This window comes from Paralichthys olivaceus, chromosome 22, assembly GCF_024713975.1.
Source record: "Paralichthys olivaceus isolate ysfri-2021 chromosome 22, ASM2471397v2, whole genome shotgun sequence".
Lineage (NCBI taxonomy): Eukaryota > Metazoa > Chordata > Actinopteri > Pleuronectiformes > Paralichthyidae > Paralichthys > Paralichthys olivaceus.
The window spans coordinates 13,601,602-13,623,704 of record NC_091114.1 but is presented as its reverse complement, the minus strand read 5'-3'; the positions used below and the strand labels follow the sequence as shown (position 1 = coordinate 13,623,704).

At 44.3% G+C, this 22,103-nt stretch overlaps 2 protein-coding genes across 3 annotated transcripts; one reads left to right on the top strand and one right to left on the bottom strand.

Moving 5' to 3' along the window:
• Positions 1-444: 444 nt before the first annotated feature.
• shtn2 (shootin 2) lies at positions 445-11,290 on the bottom strand. 2 transcript variants are annotated; one of them, XM_069519150.1, is made up of 17 exons: positions 11,215-11,290; positions 7,546-7,595; positions 7,165-7,225; positions 6,902-6,996; positions 6,580-6,766; positions 6,220-6,317; positions 6,026-6,107; positions 5,159-5,253; positions 2,823-2,951; positions 2,584-2,728; positions 2,289-2,436; positions 2,022-2,077; positions 1,699-1,790; positions 1,489-1,509; positions 1,334-1,387; positions 1,091-1,232; positions 445-773 (listed from the first exon to the last, which is right to left on the bottom strand). In XM_069519150.1, exons 4-17 carry the CDS (start codon positions 6,971-6,973, stop codon positions 580-582), a joined length of 1,515 nt encoding a protein of 504 aa, XP_069375251.1. In that variant the 5' UTR covers positions 6,974-6,996; positions 7,165-7,225; positions 7,546-7,595; positions 11,215-11,290; the 3' UTR covers positions 445-579. The 2 variants fall into 2 exon arrangements, with proteins under 2 accessions (XP_069375251.1, XP_069375250.1); XM_069519149.1 differs by lacking the exon at positions 11,215-11,290 and adding an exon at positions 8,070-8,266.
• Positions 11,291-14,587: 3,297 nt separating this feature from the next.
• LOC138406681 (uncharacterized) lies at positions 14,588-20,589 on the top strand. The gene is made up of 7 exons (XM_069519262.1): positions 14,588-14,668; positions 14,761-15,254; positions 15,346-15,673; positions 15,787-16,588; positions 16,665-16,874; positions 16,967-17,493; positions 17,643-20,589. Exons 1-7 carry the CDS (start codon positions 14,588-14,590, stop codon positions 18,723-18,725), a joined length of 3,525 nt encoding a protein of 1,174 aa, XP_069375363.1. The 3' UTR covers positions 18,726-20,589.
• The last annotated feature ends 1,514 nt before the right edge of the window (positions 20,590-22,103 follow it).

Here is a 22,103-nt window from a genome sequence, read left to right as displayed (position 1 = left end):
TGGATCCAGCTTTAAGAGGCAGACACCTCGGGAGAGAAGTGGCCAAGGTGAGCGCATCCCATTCAAGGGTGTCTTTATTTAATGGCTCGGGCTATTTTCTATCTGTATTCTCCAGTATTGAAATCCCTGTAACTTGCACTTAGATCAAATAAAAACCCAAGCAGCCAAAAAGAATGATGTCGGACATTAACCACGGCTGAGGGAGCTCCATTTCCTTTGACACGCAACAAGTCCTGGCTCTCAGGGGTAGGCTTGGGTTAAATGGAATTTGAAAAAATGCATTTATCTGTTTCTGTTTGACCATGAATGTGGGATTTGATGGTTGTTTGCAATATGCCCCACCCGTCTGCTGCTCCCAGGAGGTTAAAACAAACATCAAGCACTGTATCTGATCCAGAGGTGAGTCTGTTCTTAGTGTTTATAACAGAAACCAAGACAAGTCTCTGGTTTCCTTACATTTTATTGTAAGGGATCACAGACGCAGGGCTTTTTCAGTGCAAACACATGATGTGTTCCTTAAAAGTAACAGAAAAAAACATCCCTGTAGCTCAATAAAGACTTCTGCAGTTCATCATCATATCAAGCATTAATGACAATGTCTTCCTCTGACTGATTTAATTTTGCCTGGCTGATGATCAGTGCTGATGCTCGGATGCGAGAGTCTCTCTTCTCCCTGTTCTGCTTCAGCCTCCGGAGCACAGGGACGCCGCTGCGCTCCTCTGCCCACGGAGCATCTCCTGCTGCTGGGCCACACAGAGCGCCTGGCTGGGGGTCTAATCGAGAGATCAGCGCATCATCTTATCAGGCACGAAATCCCCAAAAAGCAAAAAAAGAACTAGAGGATGAGCTACAACAGCTGAACACAGTGATATAACAAGGCACGTTGTTCTGGTTATAAATATTACTGAGGGGGTTTGCCTGCAGATGAGAGGAGGTGAAGGCAGGAAGTGATCTGCCGTTTGTTTTTGATTCTTCTATCTTTTCCTTTTAATACATTTAAGTGTGTGTGTCTAGCATGGAAACACTGTATATAAAGAGTATTAGCTCAAAGCATTAAGGGAAGATGACATTTTTCTCAGGAATTTCATACCCTGTGTTTGGGTCGGGTCCTGGTTCTCCCCCATCGCTCTCCTCCTCCTCTGGAGCACCAGCAGCAGCTCCGCCTCCCCCACATTTCGGCCCATTCCCCTCCTGGATGGAAGTCTGCGGTGGTGCTGGACCTTCATGTTGCCCTGGAGCGTCAGATGGTTAAAGACGTTTCAGAATGCAGTCAATGGTGCTACCACTTTCAGTGTAATGGTTCATATTGTATAGGGAAAATTTAAATTGCTACCAGCATTCCTTTCAACTCCAGAACTGCTGATTTTCTGTTTTCACTCCTCTGGTCCTGTAACCAGATTTAAGATATGAAGAGAATATCCAACTGCAACAGAATCACATTTATTTTATAATAAAAGCAAAAATGAACAAAGGTATAAAGATACTGACCCTCCATGAACTGTCATCGTCCTGTGAGCAGAGAAGTTGAATGGATGGTCGTTATAAAATAAAATAAATCATTTTGAAGTTTTGTTTGGCGTGGCATGTTCATGTGAACTCAGCGTACAAACACATGTGAGAGAAATTAAGGATATGAAAATAAATATGTTCTTGCATGAAGCCTAAAACACTCATTTCAGTCACAAACAGTTTTTCTACCTGAATATTTTTCATGGGCCTCAGGATGATTCCTTTTTTTATTCTCTCCATCATTTCATCCATTGCCTTTGCCGTCGGAGAGGGTGCTGCTTCTAAATATTGAAAAATAGATTCATTTATTATTATTTGATAATTGGTGTTTCTGTTCTGCACTTCCTCAAATCTAAACTTACATCTTATATATATATATATATATATCATCACATTCACATTATATTGCATACTTTGAGAAAATATCCAGTATGTGGTGTTTAAATAAGTCCAGTCAAAGATAAAATATATCAGTAACAGTAAAAATTAGGAGAAGGTCCAGTGAGACTCACTGTTTGCATCTTTACTGGCTCCATTTTTCCTCCTGCTCCTCAGGAAATCAAGTGAACTAAACAAAACCAGAGAAATCCCAGGTGTCAGAGGACTGGAGTTTTATAAATGGATTTTACAATGTTAGATACTCAACACATGGATATATCCATTATTTCTGAAAGTTAAAACGCCTCTGAAACATCATTAAACTGATCACGTGCAACTCAAACTGTCCACTGAAACTTCCACTCAGTTCAATGTCAGAAGAAGCTCTGAGTGACACTTACTTGTTGACAGTAGAGGGAGGAGGTAGAGGTGGAGGAGGAGGTGGTGGAGGAGGAGGAGGAGGAGGAGGAGGAGGCGGAGGAGGAGGGGATTTCTCCACTGGTTCATGAGTCAAATTCTCCCTCTTCAGGGTTTCTTGTAAATGTTTCACTGCAAAAGAACGACAGTAAACCAGTATCATAAACTGAGAGAAGTCCAGAAAGAGCAACGTGACATTACAACGCGTGTCTTTTCCAGCACATCTTCTTATTCATGGCCCTTCGCTAAGTCAGATGTCGGGGCAGTTTTCTCTGCTACCTTCCTCCTGCAGCTGAGTGACGGTGCTGTTGGCGTCAGACAGCTGAGTTTCCAGAACCTTCCTCTCCTCCTCTCTCTTCTCCAGCTCTTCTTTCAGCTCCGAGAGGACGCTGCTCTCTCCCACACTGCTCTCACTCTTTTTTACCTGGACGAGACAAACAGGGGACATTATGCAGAGACTCAATATGCCCGTTTCACTCCAGTGTCACGACACTCCCTTTCATCAGGTCTACACACACCTGGTTCTGGTAGTAGCCCTGGATGTCACTCAGCGCTGTGCTGATGTTGGAGATTTGCTGGAGGGCCTCCTGCAGCTGCAGGCCGGTCTCTGAGCTCTGTGTGTGGGCCGCATTCTGCTGCTCCAACATCTGACAAGACATCGAACTTCACCGTCTGACACCTCAAACACATATTAACAATTATCTGCTTCCATGAAAATGGGGAAAGGAACACATCAGTGAGAGTGAAACACAATATTAGAGGAAAGATGGCAAAAGATCTTTGTGGCTAGTTGCACCCCCGTCCTTGCGAGGTCGTCACAACACAGAGAAAATGTTTTCAAACCTCTTCTCTGGTCGACAATGACTCAGAGGCCTTGTTAGAATAACTCATCTGCTTCATTGGAGGCCGGGAACAATGCGAACAGGACGATTCATCAGGGAAACAAAGCATCATTCTTCCTGCTTCATGATCAACACATCAAGCTTAACCTTAGATTCTTTTATCTACGCCGAGCTCAAGGCTCAATAAAGAAAGCTTTTGTTACTGTACCTGAGCTTTTATTTTGGTTAATGTTGTGTATATGGAGGTAAATGTGGGTATAGAATATTCAGATGAAATTAGAAAACTTAATTAATCTATCACCAAAAGAAAACAAGAGTAAGGTCAGACTTTAAATGAGAAAGCAAATCCTATCTTTGATTTGTTTACAAAAAAGGCTGCAAATATTAGTTTACATTTAACTTTCCTAACATTTAATTATCTCCAACAAGGAGGATATGTTTTTTCATTACGTTTGCTTGTTTGCTTGTTAGCATGGTTACGTAAAAAAAACAGATTCAAATAATGGTGCATATCCAAATGAAAATCAGGATCTAGTGAATTTAAATGTGGTTTCATGAAGGAATGTTGGGCAATGGCGGAGGCTCTGAACTTTTTCACATATCCATTAAAATTCCCTTTTATATTTACAGAAACAAACTAATTCACAAACTAGTTTACTCCAGAATCAACGTTAAATGGAATATCTGAGCAGTTGTAGTCAAACCCTCTAATTCTCAGAAACAACTCAAAGGTGGTGACTCTGGTGTACTCTTGATATATTTGGTTCATGAACCGTCTCTGTGACGGGTTGTAGGGACATTTTTTGGGAACAGGTCCAGCATAAGAGAACAGGAAGTGTGAAAAGAGTGGTTTTCATTTCTGCGTTTCCACAAACCGAAGCAGCAGGTTTGGTGAAACTCGCTATCACAACATCCACACTGCAAATTACACCACTCTAATCCCTGCTCTCCCTTCAGCAGACACCAATTTTCACACAGCAATTAGCGCAATTATTTAATACATACAAACACACAGGGCCCAGCCACACACAGCAACACAAAGAGACAAAGATACACACAGACACACACACAGAAAAAGTCCAAATTGTTTCCTGTTTGAGGCCCTGCATCATTATACCACCATGCATCACAGAGGAGAGGTGTGAATGGTTGGTGTTTTCAAAACACATGAAAACAGACAAATAGTAGTGCATACAAGAGGCATTCAGCGCAGGGGGGGTCTTTTACCATGAATTGAGAGTAAAGGGGCTGAATAGTGTGAACAGTCGGGGGTCCTTTTCACAGGTAAGGACCCCTGCGAGGCGGCCCATTGTGCGCCTGTCCGGTAAATGGAGGACACCGCGCACAAAGGCGACAATTGCTATATGCTCGGCAAAACATAAAGGTGTCAGGCAAAGACAGGTTGTGCTTAAAGACCACTATTCTCCTTCAGCGGCGGTGATGGCCGCTAATTATGGCGAGGGGAGGGGCCAAATGGGAACAGAGAGACATTTTTTGAAAGAAAGGGCTTCATTATGGGAGCAGGTGGGGCAGCAGAAAACTTTGGTGTGTGTTTGTGTGTGTGTGTGTGTAAATAAATTGGTGTTTTCCCTGCATGTGTACGAGTGTGTTCCTGCTTTTGTCTTTTGTGCGTGAGTGCACACACAGAGCAAGGATTTGACCAAAGTGTCAGCAGTGTGAAAACAGAGAATGGAGACCCCTTCTCCCGTCCCACCACATCAGCTGCTGCCTGACAGAAGCAGTGTGTGCCCCCACACCTCCTCTCACCGACCCCCCAGCCCCCTTCCCCCAAGTGTCCGTCTGTTCACCCCAGTCGCCCGAAGGTCAGTGCCAACACTCCTGCTCCCTTCCTGTGGCACGACCTGTCACCCTCCACATCTATAGGTGTGAATGTACGACAAAATGTTTCATCCTGTCCTGAAAACACACACGCACACACACACACACACACACACACACACACACACACACACACACACACACACACATATATGCATGCCATGTGCTCAGACCTGGTGGGCGAAGACTTCAGCGCGCTGCCGGAGGCCCTCCTCCAGCTCCAGTCTCTGAGCCATAACTTCGAACTCCTCTGTGACAAGCTGGGAGACTGTGCATGCAACCACACACACACACACACACACAAAACAAAATAAGTATTTATGATGCTTCTAAAATTTTGCACTGAATTTGCTTCATAGATTCATCTGTAGAACATTAATCGTGTCAGGACATTTAGAAATAAAAAATGCCATATATGCTGAAAAATATGAAAAAAAATCAACTTTAAAGAGTCAATTATTTTCTTGAATTCAATTATTTTCATGGTTGGAGGAACATTGTTGTTGCTGTAGTTGTTTTTGTTGTTGTCACCTCCACCAAGGACGTTGTGATATCACCCCTGTTCGTTTGCTCGATTGTTTGTCAGCAAGATTTCACAAAAACTACTCAACGGATTTGCATGAAATTTGGCAGAAGGACGTGGCTCGGGTCAGAGAGAGACCCGCTACATTTTGATGTGTATACAGGAATAGTTTTCACCTTCTTTAACATTGTGAAATGCTTTTTTTCTTTTGACATTTTCACAGATTTTTCAGGCACTCATTTATGGATCCTGATGAAAATAATCAGAGTGTGTGCGATGTGGTTCACCTTGAGTGAATTTAAGGGAACTGTTGGGCCTTGGCAGAGGTATTAACCTTACTTACTGCCGTTCTAGTTGTTTTAGTTGTTGTTGTTGATTGGAAACAATGTGAAATCCAAATAATTTTCCATTGTGGTTGGGAGCATGAACAATAAAGATCCAATTATCTGGGGAAATTACTGATATTACAGTGATAAAAATATTGGTTTCTAACAGCACTGCTATGACGAGAGCTTACCTCGTTTAAATTTATTCACGGTCTTGCTCTGTTTACTCATTTTCCTCAGTATGGCTTCTTTCTCCTCCACCTCCAGAGCAAGCTGGGAAAAAATGTCTGAGATAAGGCACACTGGTCTGCACACACACACACACACACACACACACACACACACACACACACACACACACACACACACACACACACACACGTACTTGCTCCCTGAGTAGATCCTGCTGTGTGATCAGATCCTCTCGCTCTTGCTCCAGCTGCAGCTTCTCGGCCAGCAGACCGTCCACTGACGCCTGCAGCTCTGACACAGACACAAAGCAGCTGATGATGAGTTCAAGACACAATCACTGAGCACTAATCACCAATACATGATCAGAGCACGACTCGTCATTCCGGGCCGACTGTCATCAAAACCTGATTCCAAATTTTTAAAGGGCTCCAATCCTTAAAAGCACCTTGTAATGGTTGTGTTGAAATTTGTGTCATTATTATAATGATATATATATATTCATTTATTAAGCTTTGAATCAGGTGAATTCCCATCATGAGTAGTTCGGACTAACCAGCGATCTTGGCCTGACTCTCCAGCAGCAGCGTCTCCTCACCACCGTCGAGATCCTCCACATCACTGTTAACTGTGGGGTCAGAATCTGGGTCAGAGGTCACATCGGCCGCGTTTTCAGGCAGCTCGGAGATGAGCGGCATCACCATCTGGCTTCTCCTCTTCAGGGCTTTGTTCTCCTTGGTAACCTAGGCAACAGAGGAGGTGATGGTGAGCGGCGAAGATGCTGGTGTTATTTGTTTGATTGATATGAAAATGAGAAACAAAGGTGAGGTGAGGTTATATTGAAAGAAGTAAAAGGAAAGACACGAGTCAGCAGACACCTTCACAGCCAGAGCCTCAGCGCTCTCCCTACATGACCGTTCAATCTGGAACTGGAGCTCCAGTACGCTCATCTCTCTCAGGAGCTGATTGGAGACTGTAAAAGAAGGGAGGCAGGTTGTTAGTCAAGGTCATTTCAGGAAAATATAGAAGTGATGAATGATTTGAATTAAAAAACGACTCATAATGAAGTTAAAACTCTAAGTTAAATATTCTGTCCTGGAGTTGGGGAAAATAAAATAAGAAGACAGATGTGATTTCTCACCTTCCTCCAGCTCAGACAGTTTGTGATTGGCTTCATCCCTTTGTTTTTCCAGGAGCTCAAACTAACAGCCAGCCAACCAACACACAAAAGAAGAAGCAGGAGAGAGAGATCAATTAAAAACCAACAAACTGACAGTCACAGCTCCACAATCACATGTATCTCATCTAATCAGGTTTGAGCACCTTTAATCTGAAATACTTTGGTTACTCTAATCATTAAGTCCTTTCTCTGATTAAACACTGAAGGTTGGGATAAGTGCTGGCAAGGTAACAGGATCCGCTGGAGCTGGATATTTAATGTTTCCTGCTGATGATTGTCTCTAATGCACATTAGAAAGTGTCTTTGATTAACGAGTGTACCGCATGTCTCTGTCAGTGATACCTGAATGTCTCCCTCGTCCTCGGAGGATAAATCACTCTCTCCATCACACCCTGTGGGAAACAAACAGATGTACTGTCAAACCAGAGAATGTAGACAACAGACAGCTCAGAGGGAGTCGACAAAAGCCCGAGATTCTCACATCCTGTCAGAGAGCCTGAAGAGGAACTTCTTCTCGAGGCCTTCTGGAGGAGGTGGGCCAGAGATGTACAGGAAGGGAAATCAACAATAAACTTCCACTTTCCACCACCACACTAGTTTCCAGTTTCTACTTCACCTTCTCCCACTACACGAGAGCTTTATGGTTCACACAATGCAACTCGACCGCCACCAATTCGGTTGGAGATTCAGGCTCGTTGAGCTCGAGACAATAAATGCGCAAGCTCATAAATCCACTATGATACTTTTTAAAATGAAAACGATTTCCTTCCAGATCAATGTTTTAGCTCCAGGTCAGAAATAATCCCTCTTTTAGAAACTGCAGCAGTCACCGTGTGACTGAAAGAAGTCTCATGATGAAGTCCTACCTGCAGCTGCACAGCCTTCGGTCTGGACCCACATCCCGTTGTCTGCCTGCTCTTCGGTGTTTTAGCTCCCGATTAAACAAACTTAAGCAGAATATTTCAGCAGAAAAAGGAACCTGCTTTCTCTTTGAGCAGCTCTGTTCTTACAATGAGGGAAGCAAGTGGGAATGTGTGCTTACACCCTCCTCCACTTTCACAATAAAAAAAAAAAAGGGAACTTCTTCCTCACGTTGACTAAAAGACAGTTTCGATCATCATCATCATCATAATGTGGATTTCAAGCTAAATGAGAAAGTGTGTTGAGGAATGTGTTTCTTTGCTGACGTTATACTATTGATTGTGTTTGTTTGGTTTTGCTTTGCTCTTGAAGATGCCACTAAACTCGAAGGGGAGGAGGTGAGTGAACTTTTCCCCCCCTTTGTATATACAGTGAAAAGAGGGAAATGTAGCCGCTGTCCATTCATGTGGTCTCTGAGGGACGACACTGTCTCCGTGCTACAAGATCAATGTCACTCAAGCTGCCGAGGCGCAGGAAAAACTGCTTTTATTCCTCTATCAGCATCTGAGCTCCGAGTTCGTGACCTCGGAAACATCCCACACCTGCCATGGGAACCAAATTCTGGGCGATAGATCGGGAGAGGAAGTCGGGTGGCAGCGGAAATGTTGATGACACACATTCCTCCACTATGAATAATTTAAAAACTTCGAATTTCTCATCCCTCAACCCTGATTTATTCATTGGCCCACCTTCCAGGAGTTGATCTCTGGGAGTACGCCCAGAGCTCGTACAGGGTTCAGTACTTCTTCCATTTAACTCAGAGCTGCGTCTCCCAACACTCTCTGACTTTACTACTCTGTCTGTGGGACACTGTATTTAGCAAACATTACTTAAACAGGAATAAATTGTGAATTTATTGTGGGACTATGTTCACCTGTGGATTAATACACATTTTATTAAGTATTTACAGCAGCAGGTAAATGTTATGAGCTGTCAAATTAAAATAAACAGGAACTGAGTCTCTGAGTGCAGCTGCGCTACAGCGTTTGTTAATGAATGAAACGTGTCCTTGATGTAACACACATGCTTTGCAGAGAAATAGCTGGATGGATATTGTTCGAAATAATTTCAGACCCACATGTTTTTACATTTAGACAACAACCAAAGACAGGAAATGAAGATCGACAACGTTTCTCCACAAAATGAAGCTAAAGAATCCTCGATTCTGCTGCTGCCATCTTGGCCTTTTGACGTCATTAGGAGAGTGTGTGCAGTGGTGATCGGAGAGTGGAGCCAATCTCAGCCGTGATGTTTCTATCCACTTTTACAACAAGTAGCTAATTAAACCTGAACCGGAACACTTGAACATTCAGTGGTATGATACGAACTACCTGAAATGACAGAGAACATCATTTCAGAACTTTTCTTTTTGACTTTTTAGATCTGACTATGTCCCATCTACTATCGCGGAGAAGACAGGGTTTATGACCTATACTGCAGACAGCCACCAGGGGGCGATCGAGTTGATTTGGCTATAGGGAGCTGCCATATCATCTTTACACGCATGTCAACAACTCTTTTCTAAGACTGGATAGAAATGTCGTGTCTAATTCTAATTCTAATGGTAAAGTATTTTATCAGAACATTTTACAGATATAATCAATATCAACATATTTACAACTTGTACATTAATTAAATATAATAATCCATGTTGTTGGATGGTTGTAAAAGAGGGTTATCACTGTTTTTATTATTAATGAAACAGAGCCTAACAATTCTCCAAGGTTTCAGCTTGTGGAATAACTTCACTTCAATGTCCACAGGAATTATAAAAATGTCGACAGGGCGGGTTATGTGATCGACAGGATTCGGAAATTACTTGGAAACATTAACAGCGGCCTTGTATAGCTGCTTTTCAAATTCCAAAAGATATTGGCTGCGAGGTTTCTTTATTCGCGACACAAACACGGGACAATTACGATGTCTAATGATTCCCGGTTAAAAATAGGTAATCTAACATAATCAAAAGACCTCATTGAAAGGTCTTTGACATAATTTTGATGCTTTTGAATCACCCTCAAAGCACAAGCGGACGGCCTGTGCAGCTGAACGATGAAAAGCTGCTGTGAATCATGGCAGTGACGTCCTTGTGATTTAATGAGTCCTTTCTCTCCGAGTGTGTTGCTCTCTTCACAGGCACCACCTGAGCACTGAAACCTCCCCGCAGCCTGTCACCCTGACCTTTACTAATGATTCTTCATCGTGTTAATAAAGGTGAAATTGTCACTTAACATCAGCTTTGGTTTGGTGTTTCTCGCGGTGGGCGACATTGTCAGGAAACTCGCTCCTCATTAAGACTGTGGCTTTAAATTTCCGGTTAAATAGAAGCAGATTAGAAAGGCAGAAGCGTTTGTTTTTTGAAAAGACTAAACAAGCTTTCGGTTCTCAGCGAGCCTTTGGCCTTTAATACAATCTGTTGGTTTCGTTTGCAGAATGGGTGATTTTTTTCTGAACAATCGATCTCTGTGCCGTTTTAAAAGCACATCGTGATTGCGTTTCTTTTAAAATCCTGATTCAAAAACATGCAAGTCCCTCCGCTTAGCATTTATAAGCACCACATGAGTATTACAATTGTTAACATGCTGAAAATATCACATTGATAATGTCTTAACAACTATAACTGAAGGCTGATGCTTAAACAGACGAATCATGAGCAAATAAGAAAAGAGTTGTAATGATATAAAGCAGTTTTCAGAGGAGTTATATATGCTACTTTAAAATGTCCTTATAACTGCTCACAACAGCAGAATCATGCATCATCTGTGTTGTATGATGTAGTGATGAAGTTATGACACAGTGCAGAGCTCATATGCTGATTCTGTCATAATGAAAATATATATAAATGAACCAACAACTCAGCATTTCACTAACATAATTGTATTGAGTAAATAATAAATATGTAATAATTAAGTTTATTCGGAAATATTATTCTTATTAGTATTATTATTAAATCAAATTTTATTTAGTGTCTGAAATAGATTAAAATAAATTCTATGACAAAAGTGACAAAGTGTCACCATCAGCCTTCAAAGTTGTACTTATTGTTTCATTTGCACCAGTGTATGTTATTGTATTTTTAGTTAATCTTACCTTATTTTATGACACTTGCATGTCGAGTTGCTTGAGGTGACTGAGATTTAAGATTTTCATTGCAAACATGCACGCTGTATCTGTTGTGCAGATGACAATAAACCTTTGAACTTGCTGTAAGTATTAACAATGGACTTTTCATGCATTGATTTAACTTCATTACTGCACCGTAAATATATCTATATAAAGAAACTTTACTCATCTTCTGTGTTCTCGCTAAACGAGCCGCTGCATGTGGAAGTGCGGGCGTTGTTCCTTCAGAATAAAGGCCTCACCCAAACAGATCACAAATCAGCGCCCTCGTTGTTGATGAAAAGCGGAAGTCGCCCGGTTCGCCCGGCGGAGTTTCCCCGTCACGTGGTTTAATCGGGAGCGAATCAAAAAGGATGTGTCAGAAGTGGGATTCGAACCCACGCCTCCAGAGGAGACTGCGACCTGAACGCCAGCAGCCGCAGAAGCGTCCGTCCAACATTCGCAATGTTGGACTCCGAGAGCCAATCGGATTCGAAAGTCCAACATTCAACGACCAATCATTTCGCCGAATTCTTCCCCCGGTCCAACATTTGACCAATCACGGGGCGGAAATGTTGGACGGGGAATTTTATTTATCGTGGCCGACAGGGGGCGTTTAGAGCGGTGAATACGGCGCAGGAGCGGAGCGTTCGAAACGAGAAGAGAATAAAGCACGTCTGTTCAGTCGACATGGTGAGTATTTACGCATCTAATACACTTCTGTTCACGTTATGAGACGTCAGTTTGAGCCTAGAAGTGATTTCACCTCGCGCGCGTGTGTTGTCACGTCGTTTGCACAGTGCTAATTGTCATGTTGTTAACTTACAATGGCGTGTCGTCAGACGCGGTGACCCGTCCTAATGTATTCGTCGTAGCACACAGGTAGCATTCATAGGGTTATTACAGCGTTATGATGCCGCTGGTCCGGCTTTTATACCTGACACGTGTGTTGTCATGGCTGTTAAAGACGTGCATTCATTCATTCGCGTCCCTGAAGGCATCTTCTACCAAGCCAAAGACACACAAGGCGATGGCGGACTCAGAGTGGATGTCCCGGCTGAAGAAGTTTGCCAGCACTGGGGCCTGGCCGGCAGGTGAGGGGAACAGGCCAGCTCCCAGACAGAAGAAATGGTACGAGCTGTATCAAAGGGTAAGAGCACTGCGCAGTTTATTTTATTGCTTGTTATGTACTCTAATCATACTTTTACTCATGATAGAAAATACAGTGAAAGCCAATGAGTTAATAAACATGTCATGAGCAAGTCATTTACATCAGCTCTGTGTCTGTGTTCATTTATATCAACTGTTATTTTTAGATTGAGAAATGTCCCATGCAGACGCATGGACAGATGTCCTTGTTTGGTCAGCTCAGGAAGTGTACCTGTGGCTTCCACGCTCCGAAGGTAACACTGGTCAGTTCAAGACTCAAGCAGTGTGTGTTCATATGTTTGTGTGTTTGCGCATGCATATCAGTGCAGATGCTAATTATGATAAATCTATTCTGTAACGAACCAACAGCCAACCGGAGCGAGTGCTGCTCAGGGGCCCACGCAGCAACGACCTGCAGCAGTGGGTCTGACCCAGAGCACCACTTCAGCGGCTGGTCCGCCACAGCGTACCATGGGTCAGCAGAGTCCAGCTGTGGGTCCAGTCCACACCGCTGTAGGACAAAGTGCTGCTGTGGGACAGGTTCTGGGAGCAGGAGGACCGAAGCAGCAACCATTATTGAATTTGGCAATGGTATTTGGACATTTAGACACTCGTAACTGACCACGAATGTCTGACTCACAGGATTATAGTTTGACAGTATAGTCCTCTAATGATACAGTCTGGTGGTGTTTTTATTCCCTTCCAGTTCACCAAGCCAAGATTCGGTGGTGCTCATGTTGCTGCTGCAAAGCCAAATCTCTGCAGAGCCCGAAAAGTATCCCAGGTAAGAAGAGATCAAAAAGCAACCTGTTTTATTAATGCAGCTGTGTTATTAATGCAAGTGACTTATGACTGAATGCTTTACAGACCCAAGTCACCGACTCTGCTGAAGCAAGCTCCAGTTCAGCAGCCAACATTGCTGTCTCAGTGAGTAATCACACCTGTTTGAATACAGTCTATTACAGTGTGTCTATACAAGATTATTAAGAATAGTAAAAAACATTCAAATCAAAAAGTACCTAGGCTGAATTATTGTGTACACGGTTAGAAATTAAAGGCACTTTTGTTAAGGAAAACATGTTAATAGATGCCACTTTCACAAAATCTCTGTTTGAAACATGGCTACAAGCAGATGGCGAACCATAATAAAATAAACCTACTGATTTTTCAATCCTGTGATTGCAATGTAAGAGAAAACCCTTCACAGCTTCTTACTGCTCTTTACTTTTTATTTGAGTGTAAAGTTGACATGCAAAACCTTCACATGCAGTACAATTGCATGTTAAATATAAAAAAAGGTTTGGTAAATATAAAGTCTGGGCAAAACAGTTCAAATTAAAAAAAATATCAGTATAATGAACATCACTATACAGTACATGTTACAAAACTGTAGTTACTGTTAGTGTGGAAGTCCAAGAACATTGGCAGGAGAGTTACGACTCACTCTTAAGACACCAGGTTTCTCAATCCAGCCTAGGTAGCCGTGTGTGTGGTGTGTGCCTGAGAGAGAGAGAGAAAGAGAGAGAGAGATCAGCTCCAAAACAACTTATAATGCATACAAAATTAACATACAACATGCATACAAAATTACTATTCGTGCCCCTCATTCCCTCCTATCATACTGACATTCCAACCTGAAACATCCAAGTAGTTCATGTGTAGTTTCAGAAACAGAACACAACAACACAGAACATCTTGTTGGATATGTAACAGAAAGAAGTACAGCTGTGTTTTTTGATGCTCATACAACCATGGTACAGTTGGAGGTGCTTTGATGATGATCCTGCCTTGATCACATGGTGTCACACTTATTGCTTTTAATTAATTCATTAAGTGATTAATTGTGTCATGTGATGAACATGCAAGTATACTACTTACTATGATCAGTAGGGCAGCAGTAAAGTCATCTACTGCATCTGCAATATCAGAGAAATGTGTCAAAAATCAATCTAAATACAAATGAACAGTCCCTTGCAAAACGCAAGGTGGAGAAACAGTCACGGTTACAGCAAAACAAATATTCTTCAGTACTTAATTTGTGATCCAATAAATAACTTGAAAATAATATTGCCTTTATTTGAATCTGCACTGTGACACACAATCAATCAAATAAACAATGATATAAATATATAATATAAAACAGTCAAATAAAATTGCTATACTATATACTGTAGAATAATAACTGAAGGTTTGATTGTGTGTGACTCTTGCCATGCTGTTACAGGCTCCAGACCCTCAGACAGCTGCTCAGGTGGTTGTACCAGGTCCTGCAGCAGTGTGTGCTTCTGTGTCAGTAAGTAATTTAGCATTTCATATATCATAGAGCATCTGCAGTTCTTTTTACAAGTATCAAGCATGTTCATGTGTTATTTTGTCTTTGCCCAGACTGCGGACCCCAGGACTGACACACCTGAAGCTCCAGCGACTCCCCAGCTGCCCCGCCTGTGGTCAGAGGGCTTGCCAACTGCAGACCACAAGTGGATTGCAAAGACCCTCTTGAAGGTGGGGCCCAAGGGGAAACTGGAGCTTCAGCAAAACCTGAAGCTCTGGTACCATCCTCCACAGCCAAGCCAGCTGTACCACCAGGCTCCTGCACCGGACCGCTTTTTTGCGCATCCACTGCTGGTGTGGATGCCATATAAGTTGTGGAAGGTGAAGGTGGTCTGTCCCAACCCTGCCTGTGGCCAGCACCAACTCACAGGAGCAGGGTTGCACAAGAGAGCACGACGGGTCCTGGACGTGGACAGGATCTACAACATGGTGACAGAGACTCTGACCTGCACCAAATGTAGAGCCAACCATGTCTCATGGAGCCAGACTGTCCTCACACAGCTGGACTTGGCTCACCGTTCAGAGTTTCGGGTCATCCTCACACAAAAGTGAGTAACGTTTCTTTTCCCCTTTGCCTTGTCAAATAGAATGATGTAAAACATTCCAACTGATATATCTTGTATCCTATCTGTGACCAAGGTTTGCCTGTGACATCCGGGTGATCCGGCTTCTGCGGGAGAGAGGCCTGGGTAACAGTCCCACGAGACTCCTGAAGCAGCTGAAGGAGAACCACACAGAGGAGTGGCTGAATCGGGTGGCACGGTACACCACAGAGTGTGTGGACTTCCTCCAGCGCCCCGGACTGTTGCCCATAGCATTCCCTGAGCCTCCAGAGCCTGCTGTGGTGCCAAGTTGTAAGTGGCTCTTGTCCGTGTACAGCCAGGACATTCTTACAAGGCTGGACCACATCAAGGCCACAATCACGTCAACACATGGCACCATCCTTAAAATGGATTCAACCAAAAAGGTTAAACAATCTTTTTTTCTTTAAAATTAGGCTACTGATTATTAAATGCATCCTGTATTTCAGTATTTTTTTAATCATGTTCACTGAGGTCCTATATATTTTGTGTCCTTCAGATCACCAAGAAGCTGGCCGGAAAGGCCAAGGGGACAGCGCTCTGGCTCACCTCTGTGGGAAATGAGCATGGCCAGATACTCATGAGTGTGCTGACCGCTCAGGAGGGAGCTGGCCTGGACCTGATGGCAGCTGACTTGGTGAAGAGGTACCAGCAGGCTCGAGTGGATCCTCCTGTCGCCCTCTACGTGGACTGTGGCTGCTGTGCTGAGGCAGAGGAGACAAAGCTGAAGGCCAGATTCAGCGGGTGGCCAGCCCTCTCCATAAGGCTGGATATCTGGCACTTCATGCGCCGTCTGGCCCTGGGATGTGCAACAGATGCTCATCAACTGTACCCTCTGTTTATGTCACGTCTGTCTGCGTGCATATTCGAGTGGGATGCAACTGATTTGGCTCTGTTGCGTGTAGCTAAAAGACAGCAGCTTCAATCCCAGGGCCTGTCTTCCATCACGGATACTGACCTCAGCAAATACCTAACCAGGGAGGAGCTGGCTCTTCACTGTCGGAGGAGGACCCGTGGTGAGGAGACCACCGTCCGGCTGCTGGAGAATCTGTTGCAGGGACTCATGGGGACCAATGGGAACGACTCCCTTGGAGTTCCCCTGTTTGACAGGGAGAGGATAGAGCACATTTGGCGTGTCCAGAAGAAACATGTAAAGTGCATCCAGGACCTGCCAGGTGTTGCTCTGTACGCCAAAACAGGGGAGCTCACAAAGGGAGGGGTGCGGTTGCCCACCTTCAGATGTGCTCGAGGCTCCACATCTCTTGAGTCCTTTCACCTCCACCTGAACCGCTTCATTCCAGGTTTGTGTCCCTCAGACATGTTGCTCATTTAGTCTAATAATACTTTAGAATTTAATCTTTAAAAATTTACTTCTAGGAACCAGTGCCAACAGCCTGAATTTTCAGGCCTACCTGCTGGAAGGACTGCATCGGTGGAACCAGGATCGGGGTAGTGCTGCTCTAGCTGCCGGACCATCATCTTTACGCAGCTACTCTGGTGACCTGCTTCACTGTGTCAACAGCAATTATCAGAAGCTGTTTGGCAGGAAGGTGGCACCAGAGTTTAGTCCACCCTCGTGCTACACTGGTAAGCATCTGTGAACACACTAGTATTTCTGCTCGGTTTTAAAACCTCCTGTTAACTTTTGTAAATGATCCATTTTTCATATGTTGTTTCAGGAGAGCTCATCGGGGTGCAGTACCTGTTCAGGCAGACAGGTCAGGCACTGCAGGACATGCATCCTGATTCAGAGGAGACCGCTAAACTGGTTGAGCAGCATGAAGTGGAGGACAGCGTGGAGGAGGATGAGGGGTTCTCTGACCTCACAGGTGACCCCACAGTGCTGGACCTGGAGGTCCCTCAGGCTCCAGCCTCTCGGACTCCTCATCCCTCCACTACCACATCTGCTGTCGGTTCACTGGTCAGCAGCCTGGCCTCCAGCGTCTCCTCCCTGGCTCCCAGCAGATCCATCCTGGTTCCCGCCACATCCACCATGACCTCCGCCACATCCACCATGACCTCCGCCACATCCACCGTGACCTCCGCCACATCCGCCGTGACCTCCGCCGCATCCACCGTGACCTCCGCCGCATCCACCGTGAACTCCGCCGCATCCACCGTGACCTCCGCCACATCCACCATGACCTCCGCCACATCCACCTTTGCCTCATCCACTGTGTCCACGGGTTCGTCCTCTGACGATATGGTAAGTGTCTCAATTTAGAATAGTGTCGATCTATAGATAACTGTACATATATTTTATAAAACCCACAGCATTAATACAGTGTCATGAAAGCTCAGTGTCAATGAAGGTTTTACATTAATATTTTCTAACGTGTTTTATCCTTTGCCTAGGCTGTTGATGAGCAGAATGTTCCTGGGTACCAGCATGTGGACAGACTTGCTGAGTATTTGGTAGAGCTGCGGGAACAGTCTGCTCTCTGTCTCACCAACCAGCAGACGGACACAATCATCGCACTGTGGGGGAGCCTGGATGATGTGGACAAGCAGCGGGTGGTGTATGCAGCACGACACCAGGAGAGACTTTTGAGTGGACGGTTTCGAACACCAAAGAAGCCCTCAACAACTCCTGGTGTGGAGAGCACCACCCGTTGCATGTTGGGAGCAAGCAGTGCACCGGCTCAGTGGCCTGACTGCTGCCGTTTGGTGGAAAACATTTTCATCAGGCTCTGCAATCTCCACCCGAACCCAGTACGGAGAGGCAGGACGGCTGATTCCAGGTGGTCCCTAATTCTCAGGGACTACCATAAAATCAGACAGCTCGTGGTTGGTAACTCCCTGGTGATGCAGGGAACAGCCATTCAGCTGGTGGAGGTTAACCAGAACACCCTTGTTCAGTGGCACAATAAGCGACAGAAGCGACAGGAGCTGTCTGTGCTGCTTCAGGGCACCGGGGCTTTGCCACCAGCACTACCTGTGTCCAACGAGCCTCTTCCGGATGCAAGAGTGCTTCCTGCTGTGCCCAAGCCAGCTCATCGTGAACATCAATACCGGCTGCCTGAGAGTACAGCAGGGCAGGCACAGCAGAGACAGGCAGTTTGGAGTCAGCGCCCGCGCTCCATCGTGCCAAAGGGACATTTATTTGTCACACCTCCTCCAGCACCACGAACATTTCAAACCCCCTCCCCTCAGATCCTCAATCCAGCAGGACAAACTCTCAACCTTTTGCCAGTGGTCCGCCCTGTGTCTGTAGCTCAGCCACAAAGCAGCGCAGCTAAACGCACAGTGGAAGCTGGCACAGCCCTGAAGAGACCATACAGGCGGACAGTAGAGGCAAACACCTGTAAAAAGTGTGGTCAGTTCCGCACTGCTGACACTGGACACAGTCAGTACCGTGGCACAGTGTACTGTCCTCTGTCTGATCCTGTTCCCAAAGCTCAATGGTTGGAGGAAATGAGAAAAAAGTCGAACAAGTGATCATGTATGTATTGTAAATAGTAAAGAGTTGTAAATAGTAGTTGTATATAGTGTAGTAGTATTGTGTGTGTATTTAATTAATAATTTTAAATAATGGTTGTTTTGTAAATAGTTTAAAATGTTGTTTGTTAAAGTATTGATATATATAGTGTGTGCTTACTGTAAATAATAGATTTTTCTACTTTTTCATTGCATTTGTTGAACTTTTTTTGCTCTTTTTTTAATTAAATCTTTTTTCTCTTTTTAAGTGTTTCTTTGTTTCTTTTTTCTCTGAACAAACAAAACTGGTGTACAGCAAAAGTGTCCTAATATTAATAATAACAACAATAATGAAAATAAGAAATAATGACAACAATAAAAGTAACATAGTATTTTATTAACAAGAGAGGTTTCAGACGCTATCCAAGTCATGTGATGAGCCTGTGACAGTGAGCTTTTTGGTCCTGCAGGTAGGTGAGAGAAGAAAAGCAAAAAATCATTACACTTTACACATATTACACATAAATAATTTATCAAAATATTGACACTAAGTTACTATTACTACTACAAGGTGCAGGGAAGAACCTTAAAAGCAGCCGTTTCTTTGTAGTAGTTATATATTGTCTAATAATTTACAACCTAAACTTTTGGGCTAGCCCAGCTTCATACCTGGGGAACCCCTCAAACACCTGGGAGTGTCAGCAGTGTGTGCGTCACGGTGACGCAGCAGGGGGAGCCACTCTCCTCCATTGAGAGTTTCCCTTTAAATTCCACAGTTCGGCGGTTCGAGTCCCGCCTCGGGCAAGGTCAAAATGTCAAAAGTTAGCTTTTTGCTTCCAGGCAGCTAGAAATACATGGAACAAATAGATATGGACACAAAATCTCCTCATTTTTCCTCTTTTTCTCATTTTTTCCCTTTTTCTCCCTTTTCTCTTCTTTTTTCTTCTTTTTTCTTTCCCCCCTCTCTCCCCCCTTCTTCCCCCTCCTTGACGGACGATTGTTCCCCAGCTTGAACGCAGCGCCTTAGACCGCTCGGCCATCCTGACGTGTAGACAGCCAATCACAGCGCCGGTTTCATCAGCCAACATCCGACCAATCACGACGAGCAGCGAAGGTGAGTGCAGGGGGCGTGTATCAAACAGCGAACACGTGTGGCCGGCCGAAAGGGGGAGTGGTTAACATCTGTAAATAATAGTTTGATGGTAAATAGTTAAATGAAAAACGTATATTTATACATTTGGAGTCCTCGTTGTATTTATTGTGATTTTCCCGGTCTGTTTTAATTCAGTCTTACTGACGCGTTTCTATTGTTTTTAATGACACAGCAATAACACCGGAGCTCATCGTGATGATGACGCAGATGACGACATTCAATAACAGAAACATGGTTTGTGATTTACAAGTTGATACGGGAGGTGGTCTCTGATGTACAGTCGAAGAAATGTTCCTAATGAGCAGGAGGATCCTCCACACAGAAATGATTCTCATAAATATGTGATGTGTGTTATAGGGTCATAGAGAAACTACCAAAGAGAAACTGCCCATGTGTTGAACATGCAAACTACAGCATCGGGGCTAAAATCAAGTAGATTCCTTGAAGACAATATTGGACCCAATTAAAAAGCAATGGCAACATCTTATTATATTTCCTTTTCATTTAGTTTTTGCACTTTAAACCTTTCACAGTGAAGCCCCTCTTCAGAGCTGCTCAGATCACGATGCTCGCCTCCTCCCAGACTCTGCTGTGGCTCTGGAGAACAATCGAAACCAGGAAAAAGAGCGCAGCCTATTTTCCGATCCGCCATGACACCCTGCGTGCCTTTCATCCCGAAAATCTCAATCCTGGCAACCGCCCGCTCATCTGCATCCACACACACACGTTGTTGGTCCAGGTCTCGGTTTTAATTCAGAGGTTTTAATGAAGCCGAACATGTGTTTAATACTCGGCAGCACAATCGCACCGAGGTGACAGATTTGGTTCTAACGCCACTGATCTGATGTGTTATTGCTGCACATGACAACGGGGGGAAGGTTACGATCATCTGCTGGATAAGTCTCTGGTGTTTGTGTGTGTGACATGAGCAAAAATCTGAGGGAGATTATGAGAGCGAGAGGAACACACACACACACACACACACACACACACACACACACACACACACACACTCACTCACCTGCTCCGGCTCTGGCCTACTCAGCACTAATGACTGTGTGATTGGATTATCCGGGCTTTTAGCAGTGCCACAGCTGCAGCTGACAGAGACGCTAACCTGCAAAGGTCAAGCTGGGGTCAACGAAAGGTCAGCGGGGCCGTGAACTCAGCGGAAGACGAGGCCTCTAGCGCAGGAGGAGAAAAGAAGGCAACATTAACACTAGAGTGACAACAGGAGGGTGTTTTTTATTCAGCAGATTGAATTTCTAGGGGATTGTGAGAGGAGGAGGATAGAAACGGCGGGAGAGGACGGTTGGCGATGATGTAGCGCGCTCGGAGGCGGGAGACACGATGTGTTGTGACAGAGGAGCCTTGCAGACACTGCTGGCCTCCTGGTGACTCCACTGTACGCTGGAAACACAAACAAAGGGGGCCGTCACCGCCGCTATCGTCCACTTTTAATGTGAGACTCTCCTTTTTTCACCCCTCATAAACGCCTCAACTGGCCCATTATGATTTGTCCAAACAAACGGCAACTTCTTAGTGGTGACATTTTTCTTTCTTTCCCCAAACTATATATTTCCAACCATCCGGTCGGAGCCAGCAGCAGTTTTCCTATAGCCGCTTAATGGGATATTTAATATGTGGGCCACGTTTACGACTTGATATTATATGACGGTGTAGCTTTAAAGAGCATTCGTGTTGCTGCTGTGTTTCATGAATCACTGCTAAGTTGTTGCGGGGAGACACTCATGAATATTTGAGGCTGCAGGTGTAAATGAACAAGTCCAGTTGGATGTGACTGTGTCGCCGCTGAGAATAGCAGCCAGTGAGTGGATTCCCCCGCCGGGGTATTTGTCTCTGCGTTAGTTTAGACCGCAGGACGATGACCGAGTCTATTAGAGCGAGTAAATGACAATATTCTCCTGTGATCAGTTGCACAACACAGTGAGCGGAGGGGAAATATTCACCGGCTGCTCCTGCTGCTGCTATTGATCCTGCAACAAACTACACACAGTAAAGGTTCAACAGGTCAATGTGTGTAAGTTCAAATCATTTAAAATCCCTTCCAGGAGGATAAAGCAGGAATTTCATTAATGTATTCCATTGAAAAGCACATTTATTCTACTTTTTCTTTTTTTTGTAATGTCCATGAAAATGTCTTGGTTCATCATCCCCATGTTATTTTGTGATTATCGGAAATAAGGTCCTGATAAATGGTAATAAATGCCTGGTGAAACTCCTGC